The sequence below is a fragment of the Ursus arctos genome, unplaced genomic scaffold, assembly GCF_023065955.2.
Source record: "Ursus arctos isolate Adak ecotype North America unplaced genomic scaffold, UrsArc2.0 scaffold_26, whole genome shotgun sequence".
NCBI classification, from domain to species: domain Eukaryota; kingdom Metazoa; phylum Chordata; class Mammalia; order Carnivora; family Ursidae; genus Ursus; species Ursus arctos.
The window spans coordinates 29,296,511-29,314,546 of record NW_026622941.1 but is presented as its reverse complement, the minus strand read 5'-3'; the positions used below and the strand labels follow the sequence as shown (position 1 = coordinate 29,314,546).

Below are 18,036 nucleotides of genomic sequence, written 5' to 3'. Positions count from 1 at the left end.
GACCCCTAACCCATTTATTTAGGTCTTCTTTAATTGCTCTCAGTTGTATTTTGTAGTTTTACTGCAATATTACTAAATTCACTCTTAGCTCTAGTAGAATATTTGTAGATTCATCAGATTTTCTACATATATCATGCCATCTGCTAATAAAGACAATTTTGTTTCTTCCTTTTCAGTCTGGATAACTTATATTTCTTTTTTCTTTCTTTCTTTCTGTATTGGTTAGAACTTCTAGTGCAGTGTTAAAAAGAAGTAAGAGTCAGCGTGTCCTGTTCTTGATCATAGGGGGGAGCATTTGGTTGTTCTTTCTCTATTAAGTATGGTGCAACCTGTAAGTTTTTTTGTTTTGTTTTGTTTTGTTTTTAGGAATTTAATCTGGGGGGGTTTTATGTGGTTCTTTTTGAAAGGAAGGAAGAAGTTTATATTTTAATATTTTTAACACCATTTCTTTTTCCTGCTTATTTTTTAGAGTTATAATTGAGTTATATTGATAGTAATATAGAAAAATATATTGTTTTCAGGTATAAAACATGATATATGTATATATTGTGAAATGATCACAAGTCTGGTTACCATCCATCACCATTCAGTTATAAATTTTTTTTCTTGTAATGAGAATTTTTAAGTTGTACTCTCTTAGCACTTTCAAATATACAATATGGTATTAATAGCTAGTCATCATGATGTACATTACATCTTCATGATTTGTTTTATAATTGGAAGTATGTACCTTTTGACCACCTTCACCCATTTCACCCATGCCAAACCCCCCATCTCTGGCAACCACCAGTCTATTCTCTGTATCTTTGATTTTGTTTTTTGTTTGTTTTTAGATTTCACATGTAAGTGAGATTATATAGTATCTGTTCACTGTCTTTCGCTCAGCATAGTGCCCTCAAGGTCCATCCATGTTTTTGCAAACAGCAGGATTTCCTTCTTATTTATGACTGAATAATATTCCATTGTGTATATATTCCACATTTTCCTTATCCATTCATCCATCAACGGATACTTAGGTTTTTTCTATGTCTTGGGTATTGTAAATAATGCTGTAGTAAACATTGGAGTTTGTTTATCTTTTTGAGTTAGTGTTTTCATTTCCTTCTGATAAATACCCAGAAGTAGAATTACTGAATCATAAGGTAGTTCTAGTCTTAACTTTTTGAGGAACCTCCATAATGTTTTCAGAGTGTTTGTACCAATTTATGTTCTCACCAACAATGCACAAGAGTTCCCTTTTCACCACATCCTTGCCAATACTTGTTATTTTTTTGTGTTTTTGGTAACAGCCATTCTGACAGGTGTGATATATCTCATGGTGGTTTTGATTTGCATTTCCCTGATGATTAAGAATGCTGAGTACCTTTTCTGTATGTTGGCCGTCCGTATGTCTTCTCTGGAAAAATATCTGTTCGGATCTTCCCATTTTTTAATTGGATTGTTGTTGTGTTTTGTTATTGAGTCATGTGAGTTCTTTATATATTTTGAATATTAACCCCTTGTCAGATATATGATTTGCAAATATTTTCTCCCATTCCATAGGTTGCCGTTTTCATTTTGTGATGGTTTCCTTTTCTATTTGATCTAGTTCCACTTGTTTATTTTTGCTTTTGTTGCCTTTTGTTTTGGTGTCATATCCAAAAACTCATTGCAAAGACTGACTTCAAAGAGCTTACTGTCTATGTTTTCTTCTAAGAGTTTTATGGTTTCAGGTCTCATGTTAAAGATTTAATGCATTTTGAGTTAATTTTTGTGTGTGGTCTAAGATAGTGGTCCAGCTTGCTTGCTTGCTTGCTTTCTTTCCTTTTCTTTCTTTCTTTTTTCTTTCTTTCTTTCTTTCTTTCTTTCTTTCTTTCTTTCTTTCTTTCTTTCCTCTTTCTTTCTGCATGTGGCTGTCCAGTTTTCCCAACACTGTTTGTTGAAGAGACGCTCCTTTCCCCATTGTGAATTCTCAGCTTCTTTGTTGTAAATTAATTGACCATATATGTGTAGGTTTATTTCTGGAGTGTTTATTCTATTCCATTGATCTGTGCATCTTTTTATACCAATATCATACTGGTTTTTTTTTTTACTATAGCTTTTTAATATAGTTTTGAAATCAGAAAGCGTGATGCTTCCAGTTTTATTCTTCTTAAGATTAATTTGGCCAGTCAGGGTCTTTTTGTGGTTCCATATAAATTTTAGTATTGTATGTTCTATTTTTATGAAAAATACCATTGGAATTTTGATAGGAAGCATGGAATCTGTAGATTGTTTTGCGTAGTATGGACATTTTAACAATATTGATTTTTCTAATCCGTAAGCATGGAATATCTTTCCATTTATTTGTGTCTTCAGTTTCTTTCTTCATTGTCTTTTAATCTTTAGTGTACAGATCTTTCTCTTCCTCAGTTAAATTTATTCCTAGGTATTTTTTTAATGCAATTGTAAATGAGTTTGTTTTCTTAATTCTGGTAGTTTATTATTGGTATACAGAAATGCAACAGATTTTTGCATATCGTATCCTACAACTTTACTGAATTCATTGATTAGTTCTAGAAGAGCTTTGGGGGAGTCTTTAGGGTTCTCTATATAATGTCATCTGCAAATAATGACAGTTTTACTTTCTCCTTACCAATTTGGATGCCGCTTATTTTTTTTTCTTGTCTAATTGCACCAACTAGGACTTCAGTACTATTTAGAATAAAAGTGGTCAGCGGCGCCTGGGTGGCACAGCGGTTAAGCTTCTGCCTTCGGCTCAGGGCGTGATCCTGGGGTCCTGGGATTGAGCCCCACGTCAGGCTCTTCCGCTATGAGCCTGCTTCTTCCTCTCCCACTCCCCCTGCTTGTGCTCCCTCTCTCGCTGGCTGTCTCTCTCTCTGTCAAATAAATAAATAAAATCTTTAAAAAAAAAAAAAAAGAATAAAAGTGGTCAGAATGGACATCCTTCTTTTGTTCCTGATCTTCAGAAGGAAAGCTTTAACTTTTCACTATTGAGTATGATGTTAGCCGTAGGTTTTTCAAAAATCTCCATTCAAGTTGAAGAACTTGCCTTTATCTCTAATTTTACAGAGTTTTTGTTTTGGTTTTTTACTCAGGAGTGGTTGTTGGATTTTATCAAATGCTTTATTCTCTCATTAAAATATTTCTATGGTATTTATCTTAATTTTGCTAATATGGTAAATTACTTTGATTTTTAAATGTTATCCCTTCCTGGGATAAATCCCACTTGGTCATGATGTACTGTTACTTTTTAAAATTAGATTTGCTAAAATTCTGTTAAAGCAACTATGCAGCTATATTTATAAAGGGTATTGATTTGTAATTTTCTTTTCTTGTAATGTCTTAATCCAATTTTGGATTGAGAGTAATACTAGCTTCACATTGGAATGTGTTCTCTCTTCTTCAATTCTCTGAAAGTTTGATAATCAAACTTAAATGTTTGGTAGAATTCACCAGTGAAGCTAATTGGACCTGAAGTTTTCTTGTGGGAGGTTCTTAACTATACTCAGGGCCTTCAGAGCATGAGATTGAAACACTGCCTACTGCAGTAAGGAGGCTAGCTAGGTTCTTAACTATAAATTCAGTTTCTTTAGTGATACAGGGCATTTGGGGCTATGTACTCTTCCCAGCGAACTTTGGTAGTTTGTGCAGTTTGAAGACTATCCATTTCATCTAAGTCGTTCTGGTGGTCTTCATTTTTTTTTTTTTTTTTTTTTTGTAGATGTTATCGGTTATTTCCCATTGCCTAAAGAATTTTTCTTTAACATTTATTCTAGTACAGGTCTCCTGGTGATTAACTATTTCAGCTTTTGTATGTCTGAAAAGGAATTTCGTCTTTGCTCTTGAGAGATTTCACTAGCAGTAGATTCCTAGGTTGACAGTTTTTTATTCCAGTACTTGAAAGTTGTTGCTTTTCACTTGTGTTTCTTCAGGCAAAAAATGATCTATCATCTTTATTGTTCCTCTGTGCATATTGTGTCTCTCTCCGCCCACCCAAGCTGCTTTTAAGGTTTTCTCTTCATCACTAATATTGAGCAGTTTGGTCACAGTGTGCTTTGGTGTAGATTTCCTTAGGTTTCTTGTGCTTGAGAGTTCACTGAGTTTCTTAAATTTTTAGATTTTTTACTTTTCATCAAATTTTGCAGTTTTGGTTGGATTTTTCAACCATTAATTGTTCAAATATTTTTTCTGTCCTTCCTTTGGGAACTTTTTACATACATATTTGGCTGCTCGAAGTTGTCTCATAGCTCATCCATACTCTATTCTTTTTCTCTAGTTTTTTTTTTCCCCTGTATGTTTCCTTTTAGATCTGCTTAGTTGCTATGCTTTAAATTCACTGATCCTGGGGCGCCTGGGTGGCACAGCGGTTAAGCGCCTGCCTTCGGCTCAGGGCGTGATCCCGGCGTTATGGGATCGAGCCCCACATCAGGCTCCTCTGCTGTGAGCCTGCTTCTTCCTCTCCCATTCCCCCTGCTTGTGTTCCCTCTCTCTCTGGCTGTCTCTATCTCTGTCAAATAAATAAAATCTTTAAAAAAATAATAATAAATAAATAAATAAATAAATAAATAAATAAATAAATTCACTGATCCTTTCTTCTGCAATCTCATTTGGATTTGTTTGTTTTTTTCAGTTCATAAATTATCGTTTTCCTCTCTAAAAGTTAAATCTCAGTCTTTTTTTTATATCTTCTTTTTCTACCTAACATTTTCCATCCTTCCTCAAGATTTCTGAACATATGAAAGACTGTTAAAATAGCTGCTTGAATGACCTTGTCTGCTAATTCTCATATCTGTGTGCACTTCTTATTTGCATTCCTGGAAATTTTTCATTGAATGCCAGGTATTATGAATTTTTCCTTGTTGGATGCTGGGTATTTTTATATTTCTGTAAATATTCCTGAGCTTTGTTCTAGGATGTAGTTACTTGAAAACAGTTTGATCCTTTCAAATCTTGCATTTGAGATTTTTTAGGTGGAACCAGAGCAGCGTTTATTCTAGGACTAATTAATCCCTACTTCTGCATTCTGTCTTCTCCACTCTGCTTGTGGAATTCCATTTGGGTTTTCCCTCAGCACGCTATAGCCTGAGAACTCTCTCAAGACAGTGATCTTTGACAGCAGTGGGGCTCACCTTGCTTGTTTTCCATCCCTGAGGGATCACTATCCATCATTGCTACATGTCCAGTTCTTGAAACCATTGCATGTTTTATCTGTTTTTAAAAGTTGTTTCAGGTGGTAGGCAAATCCAGTCCTTCTCACTGTTGAGTCATTATCAGTTTTGATAAATAATTCCCTAATAAATTCTCCCTGAAATTGTGTAAACTTACAACCCAGTAACATTGTGTCCCAGTGCCCATTTACATATATCATCACAAAATTATTCTTTATTGTTTGGTTCTGTTAATCTAATAAGCAAAAAAAAAAAAAAAAAAGCCATCTGTTTATGGTAGAAATTTTCCTGTTTTTTGAAATCAAGACTAAGAGTTGGTCATTTAATCAGTTACAGAGAAAAAAAATTTATACACACATACCACACACACACAATTACACAGTTTGTCATAATCTTTCATAAAATATATCCATTATGTATCATCTGCAATTTTTAGTTTCTTTAAAGTGAAATGAGAACTTAGTGGCACTAATTCATCTGAGTTCAAATCCTTCTGGATTTTTACATTTTCCCTAGTCTTTTACATTAATTTTGTCCAAAAATAATTAAAGAGCTTTTTAAAGCTGTTTACCTTTTTCTAGTCTTTCCAGAGCATGCAGATCAGTTCTCAGAGAGACAGAACTCTTTTCACAGTTATATTTCATTCATTTTCAGAACAGGTAAATAAATTACATGATTACAGTAACAAGTACAGTCGGCCTAAATACATTGGTAAACACACCTAAGTTATCCTTGGAAAACATGTAACTCAACTAGTAGAAATAAGAGTTCAAAGTCCAATGTCTAGTAACCTAGCAGCTTTGAATCCATAGAGTTCACAGAGGGAATAAAGAATGTAGGTAATCCTGCAGGTCAGTTAAGTAGAGGCAGACAAAAGAGTTCTGTTGACTGTTTTTTTCTACTAAGATCTGTATCTCCTTAATGATTCGTAGGAGTTCTTTATCTATTCGTAATATTATATATAATCCAGTGTTACGCATTTTATGGCATCTTTCATCATGCAGGATTTAAAAATTCTTCCGAAGACAAATCTGTCAATATTTCTATTCATGGCATATGTATTTTAGGTGTTTCTTCAAAAAACCTATCCCCATGTCTAGAATATTTTTTGGTTTGTTTTTTTTTTTAAGATTTTATCCATTTATTTGACAGAGAGAGAGGGAACACAAGCAGGAGGAGTGGGAGAGGAAGAAGCAGGCTCCCAGCAGGGGAGCCTGATGTGGGGCTCGATCCCAGAATGCCGGGATCACGCCCTGAGCCGAAGGCTGACGCCCAACGACTGCACCACCCAGGCGCCCCTAGAATATTTTGGTTTTAAAAGCTGTATAGGGGCACCTGGGTGGCACAGCGGTTAAGCGTCTGCCTTCGGCTCAGGGCGTGATCCTGGCGTTATGGGATCGAGCCCCACATCAGGCTCCTCTGCTAGGAGCCTGCTTCTTCCTCTCCCACTCCGCCTGCTTGTGCTCCCTCTCTCGCTGGCTGTCTCTATCTCTGTTGAATAAATAAATAAAATCTTAAAAAAAAAAAAAAGCTGTATAATTATTGGTTATTTCTCACTGCCCCTTTGCCTATGTTTGTTCCATGGGAAGAATAAGGATTTAAAAATATATATATATTTAACTAGTAATGAACTTTCTTTGTACATATAGGTGAAGAGAATTGGGCTAAAAGTTATGATGAAATTGGGCTAAAAGTTTCTATGATGAAATCAGATAAATGTTTAAATCTTTTCTATTTCCAATTTTAAAAAGCTGGGCATTATTATGCATGCTTTCATTTTCTAATATGGAAATACTTGAATTTTTCTTTTGTTACTCAAGTTGGGCTAGATTTCTACCATCTCTTAAGTTACTAATTAATTATAAATATCATTTTGTTTATATATAGGATTAATGCTGTGCTTGCATTCTTGGCTCTTATTCTAAAGCTAGGACAAACACTGGTTTTGAGAGTAATGAAACATGAAAATCACACTGAAACCTAAAAATATATATGTATGGTAGAAAAATTTAAGAATTATGTTATAACCCAAGAACATTAACACAATCCTGCTAATATTTAGCATAGTGCTATAGTGTTTGAAGTTATGTATAAAAGACAATTACAGGGGCACCTGGCTGGCTCAGTCGGTAGAGCATGCGACCCTTGATTTCAGGGTTGTGGGTTCCAGCCCTACATTGGGTGTAAAAATTACTTAAAATATTAGGGGCTCCTGGGTGGCTCAGTCAGTTAAGCAGCTGACTCTCGAATTCAGCTCAGGTCATGATCTCATGGATCTTGAGATCAAGCCCCACCTTGGGCGCTAGGGGCTCGCCCTCTGCCCCTCCCCCATACACACATATGCACATGCGCGCTCTCTCTCTCAAAAATAAAATAAATCTTAAAAAAATAATTACAAAGTGTACATAAAGATAAAAAATCTAAATCATAAACTTTTGAAACCAGTGGCAACTTTTTAATCCTTATTTTATTTGATTAGGACTCAGCCCATTTAACACGGTTGGTCTCTTTCTTCTTTTTGAAACTTTCTTCTTTTGGCCCAGAGTCTCCTGGTTCTTTTTCTATCTCTCTGGCATCTTTGGGTTTCTTCTGTGAAAAATTTATCTTTAACCTGTCCCTTAAATGTTCATGTTCCTTAGATGCCTTCCTGGGACTTTTCTCCCTCGACACCATCTCCTGACCTGTTTCATCCACTCCTACAACTTCCGTTCCCATATGATAAAGATTCTGATGACTCATTGCATCTCCAGCCCCGTCTCTGCCCTGGGCTCCAAACCATGTGTCCATTTATTTCCTGGACATCCCCCTGAACTCAACATCAGCATTTCAAAAAATGAACACATTATCTTCTTTTGCTCTTCTTCTCTAGTGTCCAACACTCCTTCTAAACTTGTTCTTCCTACTGGATTGGATGGCAGGACCCTTGGTGGTTTGAGCGTTAATTCTCAGGAGTCACTCGGGGCAGGGTGAACCCAGCACCCTAGTTATCTCAGTGACCTTGGGCAAGATATTTAACCTCTCTTAGCCTCAGGATACCTACCTTTGAAGTTGAAATAATAGTCCTACTAGAAGGAATTGTGAGAATGCAGTCAGTGCAGTCAGATAATGGTACAATGCCTGCCCCGAAGTAATGAATCAGAGCATATTATTTCTTTGTAGGTGAGTGGTAGTTCACCCAAGTGGTGTGACACAAAAACTTGAACAGAGACTTTGAACTTTCTTTTATTCTTACCTCTCAACATTACTCATGTTCATGCAGTTTTTAAGACCTATTAGTACTGCTAGTAAAAGTGTCTTGAATCTACCCACATCTTTCCCTCCCCCACTCAGTGCTACTGTGCTAATCCCTATCACGATGTTTAATCCAGCTGCTTCCTGGTTCATTTCCCTTCCTCCATTCTTAACCACTTCTGATAGTCGCCTCAGAGCACCAAGGGAGACCTTTCCAATAGCTGCCCCCCTTGCCTGTGGGAGAAAGGACAAACCCCTTAATTTAATCTGCAAGACCGTCTAAAACTGACCTTATTTGTATGCCTGCTTCAGATCTCATCACTGAAGTATTGACTGCCATAACTGTCTTGCAGAATCTTATTATAAACTTATATGAATTCATTACTCAGAATTTGAGAAAGTAAGAAAAAAGAAAAAACATACCCACAATTCCCACTCTTGTTATCATTTTTGTTCTCTGACTTCTTAAATGCATTTATGTACATAGCTATACTTGAATATATAGCTTTGTAGGGGGTTTTTTGTGTGATTTTTAAAAATATGCACAAATACATGCTTCTTGTTTTAAAAAAAATACAAAATAACAAGCTGCTTTCATAACTCATATGCCCTTCATTTCTTCCAAACTCCCTAATTTCATTTCCTTCTTTATGTCTGTGTTTGAATGGCAAAACATAGATATTTTACACAGTTCTTTTCAGGAACACTGTATCATAAGCACTTTGTCATAACATTAGCAATATTTTGCATACCTCATATTAATGGTGGCATATTAACGATGATAGTAGTAGCTACCGTGTGCTGAGTGAATACTATATACCCTGCATGCAGATTGTTAATCTTAGATAATCTCCATTTGACTGGTGAGGGAACTATAATGACTAATAAAATATCGGTCGGTTCTAACATTGCTCTGCCTCTCCCATGGAAACTTCAACATAAGGATATGTGACAATCATTAACTAGTCTTCCCTTTTGTTGGACATTTATGGTTTCAAATTTTTCACTATTATAAATAATGTAGTTACAATTATGTGTGTGTGCATTTCAATTTATTTCCTAGTGAAGGTTATTAGAAGAGAATATTTTTAAAGTTTTTGACATATATTGCCAATTGCCTTCCTGAAAGTTTATACCAATTTGCAGGGAGTGATTAATTCTAATGGGAAGAAAAGAGAGAAGGGGAGTGACATTTCACGGAGGTGACATTTGAGCCTGCTCATGCAAAATGAGTGGGGTTTTGCCGGAAGTGAGGCATAGTGGTCAGAGCGTTCCAGACGGGAAAGAAAAAGAGAGCAAAGGCACCAGGGCATAAGGGAGCTCTTGCCCCAAAGGAGTCAGTCTGTTCCCTCTGCTCATTTGCCACCAGAAATCCTCATCTTTTATTTTATAGTTGGCAGGAAAGAGAATCAGAATAGAGCCCTTCCATATATTTAGAAACCATCTCAAATGAAAGCTCTTTTGAAGTTCTGAGACATTCATGTTAGTCTGTTTCTTGTCTCCTTTCCCCAAAAGGACGAACAAATCCCCTGAGGATTCAGTATAACTGGGAAACACATGCAACCTCTCTGGTCCCATCTGCTTCCCTGAATTTAAAGGGGGCAAGGACAGTACATTTGATGTTGGTCCTAATGAACAGAATCCGTCACCAACCGTCCTTCTAGTTATATCCAATAAGGAGAATATCATCAACATTTGATATTGATTTTGTATCATTCTGCTTGATAAAAATGGATAAAAGTAATTAAAGTCTATTTTTCAATTTGAGCTAGGTGCTAGACACTAGAGACTCAAATTCTACAGTAACTAGAGCTGCAGCAGATTTCAGCCTTTATCTGAGCCTGGTGTGTCTGCAGTGCCTTCTTTCAGGGCTGGAGCAAGTGCTGAAAGCCAAAGGGGTAGAGGTGACAGGGGAAGGAAAGCCTGTCTTCCGCCACCCGCCCCCCCCAATCAGGTCAGTGGAGGCTTCCATATGCCACTTTGGCTAATTCTGTAATCGCATCTGGAAATGCAATATGGCCAGTAAGCCACTTCGCATCATATTTTGAAGAAGGCAACTTATAAATTATAAAGTAAGCAATTAAATATTTCTAAAGTTTAGACTACCTTCAGGACAAACAGGATTTTCTTTTCGCACCTGATGTTTATACTGCTCGTGTGAAGATTTAGCATAACTGGCATTTATGAAGTTTACAGAGTATACATTTAACCACTTTAAAACCTAACTATGAAATAGAAATTGATGGAATTAGGGAAACATTTGAGTTACAGTCTATTTTAAAATAAAGTGTGCCTTTCTGCTTTTAAAGAAGTGTAATAATGGAAATAGATGAAGTGAGCAAATAGATGATCTGTGGGACCAGAATTAATTGATAGCTAGGAAATCTTTCTCATTAGCGTTGTCACACAAATATATAAGAATGGCTCTAGACATAGCCCAACAAAAATTGCTGTGACCAGTCTACCAACTGTGTCCTGTTCTGCAAACGAATGGCTCCTCTGAAGGGAGCAATAACTGGAAGTGGTCCTCCTCATTACTACCAGTGAAGCCTTAAAGGCACCAAAAGACTACTTCTCTCTCTCTCTGTCTCTTTTAAGGAGTGGGGGGGTGGGCAGAAGGAGAAGAAGAGAGAGAGAATCTTAAGCAGGGCTCCATGCCCAACATGGAGCCTAATGGGGGGCAGGACCCCACAATCCTGAGATCACAACCTGAGCCTAAATCAAGAGTCAGATGCTTAGCCAACTGAACCACCCAGGGGCCCCAAGAGTATTTAATCTATTAAGGTTCTTAACAAGCTATTAATTGGAAAACATATATAAAACTCTTAACACCTGGAAGTGGGTAAAGGAAGCCTTATCTGTGTTTTATTATTATTATTTTCAAGCCTTGACTTTTATTCTTGCCTTGCTAGTCTTCTTTCCAATCCTAACAAAGGAAGATGTCACATTGGAAGATTATGTCTTAAATACCATTTATCTGTCTATGAAAGGGAAGCTGGAGTTTGATGACACATAGAAAATATGAAGAGGTGTTATGGGGCCCCGGAGCATGAACTGTTGTGCAGTTAGGGCATCATTTGTAGGTGATGAACTTGATCTGAAAGGGAAACTCTTGCCCATTCACAACAACAGTTATGTCCTAAAAATTTCTGCATTAAGATGGTGAAAATGACTGAGATCTTTACCAAAAGTTCTTACTAAAAATTTCTGGGGTTGCCTGGGTGGCTCAGTTGGTTAAGCATCAGACTCTTGGTTTTGGCTCAGGTCATGATCTCAGGGTTGTGAGATCGAGCCCTGCATCAGGCTCCACACTCAGCCCTCAGTCCTCAACTTAACATTTTTCTTCAGCAACCCCGTGTCCACCTCTTGATTTTTTTAGATAATATTTGCAGCCTGAAATAGAATATCACTTTGCTCAGATTGCCATTATTTGACCTCTTCTTGAACAACCATCCATTTCAGAATCTAAACCATCTATTTTTCTATTCCTTGTTCTGGCCCTTTCTGTAACAGACAGCACATTCTTCCTTGCATATTTGGATAGGAGAAATATTTTTAAAATAGCATCTCAAAAAGTGTAAAGTTATATTATTTACTGAAATGAAAATGCTTGCATAATTTTTATATAAATCTTTTTAAATACCCAAAGCAATTGATCATAAAAATAGCTGGCATTTAGGATTAGTTTGCGTTGCTACTACTGTTGCTATGGTAAGTGAATCTTTATTTCTACCATTAATGAAGGTGAGATCTGTTTGTTTATATTGACTGTAAAATTCTGTCCTGGAAAAAAGCACTCATGTAATGGGCTGTTCTTCCATAAAACTCCTCATTCCTTGCATTCCCAAGTCTGTTCATCTTCATTATGCTTAAGGCTTTTATAACTTAACTCTTTCTATCCACTTCACTGTCATTTACCCACCTCCTGTCACTTTCCTTTCCCCTTCAATTATCTCCTAGGTTTCAGTCTTCTCAAATTTATTGTTAGCTCCTCTGTGAGAAGTACTGCCTTATAGCAGGTGTGTGCTGTATGCTGTGAGTCTCCGGTTGTGTCTCTGTTGTTGTTTGGTGGGAGTTCCAATCCACATTAGTGAACTTCATCTGTTCATTCATATTACAACCAATGTCTTTAACGCCACATCAGAATAAATACCTGAAATACACATCCGCTTCTTCCCCAGGTTAATCAGCTTCGTGGCATCCCCAAGCTGCTGCAGCTCCTAAAAGTTCAGAATGAAGATGTTCAGCGAGCCGTGTGTGGGGCCTTGAGAAACTTGGTATTTGAAGACAATGACAACAAGTTGGAGGTAGCTGAACTCAATGGGGTACCTCGGCTGCTCCAGGTGCTGAAGCAAACCAGAGACTTGGAGACTAAAAAGCAAATAACAGGTAGTGTTTATGGAATATTAAAGGATGTAGAACAGGGTACCCCAGCTGGATATGTTATGCCATCTGTTTTTTCTTAAGCTTCCCAGAACCAATGATTGACGGGCTCATCATTATCTGAGAGGTGGCTTTCAAGGCACATTGTCACCCTGCTGAGTTAGACCACAGATTCAGGTCAAGTTTGAATTCCTTTTTTTCTGAAGGAGAAATTGTTTTGAGGCTTTTGCTCAGTATTTTTCATTAAAAACTGTGACTTTGACTACATGTTTTTAAAACAACTTTGCAAGACACGCTGCCTGGAAATCATGCATCAGTTTACTAACAGCCAGCTGTGTAGTTGAGGACGTGTGTGTGAGTATTGTCTTGGGTGTCCAAGGCATGCATTCTGAAGAAACTCAATAGGAACCACACCCAGTTATTAATACTCAATAATCCACTCCCTGGATCTATTCGAAGAAAGCAAGTCAGGAGGTCAAATAGTGCCTGAACGTAGAGGGTCAATTTAATCAAATAGTCAGAATACAAGAAGTGTTGTTCCCCAATCTTTCCATTGCCTGGACCCCTCAAAATACCTGCTCCCTAGCCCACCCACCCCTGCACCCTAAAAAAAAGAGAAAAAGATGAGAGTGGCTGGATGTGGTTTTTTTTTTTAGTTCTCTACTTTATATTTCAAAATACTGATTTGCACAAATAAATATCTTCTTTCTGCCCAAGAGATTAGAAGGATGAAATAGTCTGATAGCATTAAAGCAACAGTTTTAGTAATCCTTGAAACGTGGAGAAGAGAGACCTAGATTCATTTAAATGAATAGTACATGCAGTAGAGGAGAAAATCATTCATCAGTGCCTTTTTTTTTATAATAATATCTTTTTATTATATTATGTTAGTCACCATACAGTACATCCCTGGTTTTTGATGTAAAGTTCCATGATTCATTAGTTGCGTGTAACACCCAGTGCTCCATGCAATACGTGCCCTCCCTAAGCTCATCCTCCTTGCCATCGCCATCAGCTCCCTGCTGGTGCTCCCTGCTACATTACAGACTGCGATTGTCAGTAGGATTGCCCTGGGGAAACTTTAATTAAGTAGCTTCAGTGGCCCAGGTGGGAAACATACATTTTTAATTTAATTATCACGGAAAGGTTTTGAGGTATTTTTAGGTATTATTGGGTGATTAAATCTCACTTTTATAGATGAGAAAAAGAAGGCCCAAAGAAGTTAACACTTTTTAATATATCCTAGAAAAGTATTTTTAAGTAATAATGCTTGACAGTGTTATTTATTTTAAGAGGAGGTATTTCACAAATATTTTAAATTGAATATGTTCTATACTTCTGCCATGTCCCCTTTACCATACAACAGTTCTTTTTTCTTTTTTTTTGAATTTAAGGATTTATTTATTTGTTAGAGAGAGTGTGTGTGCCCGCAAGATAGAGCACAAGCAGGAGATGGGGAGGGAGTGGGGGAGAAGCAGACTCCCTGAGGCTGAGCAGGGAGCCCGACTCGGGGCTCTATCCTAGGATCCCGGGATCAAGACCTGAGCCGACGCTTAACTGACTGAGTCTCCCAGGCACCTTCAACAGTTCTTTTTTTCTGTAGAAATGTTGTCATTCTTTTTTTCTGCAGAAATGTTGTCATTCTATCTTCTCTGCTCATTTATATCTTAAAATAATCACATATTTTTCTATCTTGATATATTTTAATTTTATAAAACTTTATGAAGGACTGTACTATGCTGCCCTTCTGCCAGCATGCTGTCATGTCCCATGAGAAATTTCCTTCCGTATTTATGACTTATATTAAAATACGTACAGAAATTAAGAGTGATCTCACTCATTCATTGATTCATTCGTTCATTCAGCCGGCATTTACAAGGCTGCCTTCAAGTGCCAGGCAATGAGAATCAGTCTAGAGAGGCTATAGATGTTCTTTTCCCTCTACTAAAACATGAACGATTATGTAATGGTTGGTACTTTAAAAAAAAAAACAAAAAACCAAACCTCATAATTAGAACCTAACATTTCCTTCATTAAAACATAGTAATGACAACCATAAGAGAGAATCAAACAGATACACTGTTTTACAGTCGAAAAAAGACTTCACAAAGGAGGTATGTTTCCTTGTGGACTTTAAAAGAAGCATAGGATACTCTTTGGACTGGTGTGTTGAAGGAGAGTGAAAGTTATTCCCAGCAACGTGAACATCATTAGCAAAGCGAAGAAGCAAAAAGAAGCTGCTGGTCATTTAGAGGGAGTTGGATAATAGAGTATTGAGGTTAGGGCGTATTGTAGCTAGAGAGCTTGGGAGGATTTGTGGGTGTGTGTCAAGGAAGTAATCCATTGAACCACACTTCCTCTTCTTTTGTTTAGGCAATAGGAAACTACGGTCAGAGAGCGTTCTGTGGTATTAATGCCATAGAAACCTTATTCAGTTATCTTTAGATAATCTACAGAGCTGATAAATGGAAGTTTATTGTGCAGTTCTCAGGATTTCTAGAACAAGCCAAACACCCCTACCAGAGGGTGCTCATTACATGCTAATTGAATTGAGTTGATGCTTGAATGTTTGATACAAATCCTTCCAAATAACTTCCTTTAGCTCTATTAATAGAACAGCCAAGTAAGTGCTTTCAGGGCCTCAGAAATAAACTGTTGACTTAATGTAGATATGTCTGATCTTTGTTTAGAAACACAAAGCGAACAACAATATATGTGAATCTTTCCTTGTCTATTTGGTGAACATCTTATAATTGAGCCCCTTTTACAGGCTAGTCACTAAGTTAGGACTTTCCATTTTTCATCTTTGTGCCCCCTGACATCTCCATAAGGCATTATTGATGATTTCCACATGATCAGTGTGACACGCAGCGGAGAGAAGTAGATCGCCCAGGATTACACAGCTAGCGGAGCACAAGGCCCAGAATCTAGCTTTATCTGGGTGTTTTGCTCCATGAAAGTGGCTCCCACCCACTGCTTTTGGGGCAGAGAGTGACTCATTTTAACACTTTGGGAAAGGGCTTGTCTTTAAGAATCTCAGATCAGAGAGCTCCTTCACTCCTCTCTGAGCTTTCCTCTCTCTCCACTTACCACTGACGTGCTTCGGTCCTCTTCACGCCACTGGTGTACTGTTGCAGTCACTTCTTACCCACCCTCTGATTCAGTATTGCGCATTCCCACTCGATCCACCATTCTGCTCCTAGTTATTTCTTTCTAATATGAAAATACTGCCCCATTACGTCTAAGATAGTCCATACTGTGGAGTATGCCACACAATTAATTTTATGACGTGAGCCTGGTAACCGTGGGCAGCAGTGTCTCCTTTCATACACTTCCAGCCCAGCTTCTGAAATCCTAGAGGATTAGCTGGTCTGTTCCATGTCTTGGTATCTTTGTCTCTGCCGTTTCTTAGACTAGAATCCTTTCCACACCTTGACCACCTGGTGAACCCTCTCAAAAGGCATCTTTTCCTCTGAAGCATTTTCAGATGCCATCCCATCATACCTTACTCCCTGTCTCCTGCCATCCCCCCAGCGGAGTTGTGAAAGAAGGGGCTTCTAAAGAACTACTTCTGCATCCTTTAATATTAGGATGCCACTTACTTCATTTGTGGCTGTATGCAATAACAACAGTGCTACTCCTCTAAGTTTCTCAACAACTGTGGCTGTCTGATTGAATATGTGAAAGAGACTTGTGAGCACCTGGGTGGCTCAGCCAGTTAAGCGTCTCCCTTACAGCTCAGGTCATGAGCTCAGGGTCCTGAGATCCAGCTCTCTGCTCACTGGGGAGCCTGCTTCTCCCTCTGCCTCTGCCCCTCCTCCTTACTCTTGCTTGATTTCTCTCGTGCTCCCTCGCTCCCTCTCAAATTTTTTAAAAAAATCTTTAAAAATAAATAAATAAATTAATTAATTAATTCTTTGAAAAAAGAGAGAGAGACTTGTGACCTGGGAATATCTAGATTACACACAAATAAGAGAATGAAGTGTGTTTTCTGGTAAGACCCTGATTTTTCTGGCCAAGATATAAAACAGTTAACCATCTGATTTCTATATATGCATAAAAGAAGCACCAGAGCTTTGTTCATTTGGGAGAGAACATCAACTCACTGACCTTCCTGGCTTTTTCAGTACCAGCCTAGGAGGGAAGCTCTTTCCTTTTCAGATGAAAAGACTTCAGGATCAAAGACTTTCCCTCTGTGAGATTGTTCCCCTCCCTTACCAAGCGAGCGTGGTAGTGTACTTTAATCGAAATGAGAACAGTACATACTGATCTCAGAGGTTCATCTTCAGGGTCACTGAGTAATGAGCACTTTCAGGAGTGAGTAGGGCTCTGCCTTGGGAAGAATGAAGCAGGAGATTCTTGTCCTTCTGCATGTTACATAAGGAAGGGTCGGGATGATGATGAGATTTGTTGAAAATGCATATTGACCTCTGTACATTTTATGGAAATATGTAATTGGATTGCTGTTTTTTAATAGCAGAAACATTTTACTGTAAAATATTCATTACCTTTTAAAAATAAATGTATGTTATTTTTTTCTGCATTTGTAACGTGCAAAAAGTTACCTTGGGTTCATATATAACTTGGAATAAATGGCCTTTACAATAGTGTGGTACTTCAGGTCAGATTTACAAAACTTAGGTGAAAAGAGTATATACATGCAAGGGAAATTACTTAAAAAAAAAAAAAATCCTCCTGTTCTGTGATCACTTTGCAAAACGAGGTTAAACACACTAGTTCCCCTTTTTCTCCTCCTGCTCCTCCTCCTCCTCCTGCACTGATAACAGGGATTCATTTAATCATAATGCTTGCAATTTTTGCTGCCCAAGTGTCATGCAGACTCTGTTAAATAATTGTATTTCTAGTCCTAAAGGGCAATATTAATAAAACATGGATTTTAATATCTTATAAGGTCCCTTTACTAAAGTTAGCTATTTTTTTTTTACAAATATCACAGTTGGCAATAAATTTCTGGATAATGCAGTTATTATTATCTCTGTTATAAGTGCTAATTATTCAAAGTATGTCCTTACCAGAATCCATTTCTCTTTCTTTTTGGCTCAAATGAGAACTTAGTGATAGAAAATGACAGGCTTATCAGCTGCAACAAAGAACTATAATAGAGATCTAGGTGCTATGAATAAATTAACCAGAAGTTAAAGGTCAGACCAATGAAAACCTAAAACCTAATACTATCTCAGGGTATCTAGAATCAAGTCATTGAAAGGAACCTCTATCAGGGGTCATCTGGTCCATTCATTTCTCAGTGCCA

General features: G+C 37.5%; 1 protein-coding gene across 2 annotated transcripts in view; it reads left to right on the top strand.

Annotated features, from left to right (window-relative positions):
• PKP2 (plakophilin 2) overlaps positions 1-18,036 on the top strand; it is an 88,951-nt gene that overhangs the window by 29,316 nt on the left and 41,599 nt on the right. For both annotated transcript variants that reach the window (XM_026502120.4, XM_057318823.1), the window contains exon 5: positions 12,563-12,770. In XM_026502120.4, coding sequence (XP_026357905.2) covers positions 12,563-12,770 — 208 coding nt within the window. The remainder of the gene's footprint in view (positions 1-12,562; positions 12,771-18,036) is intronic.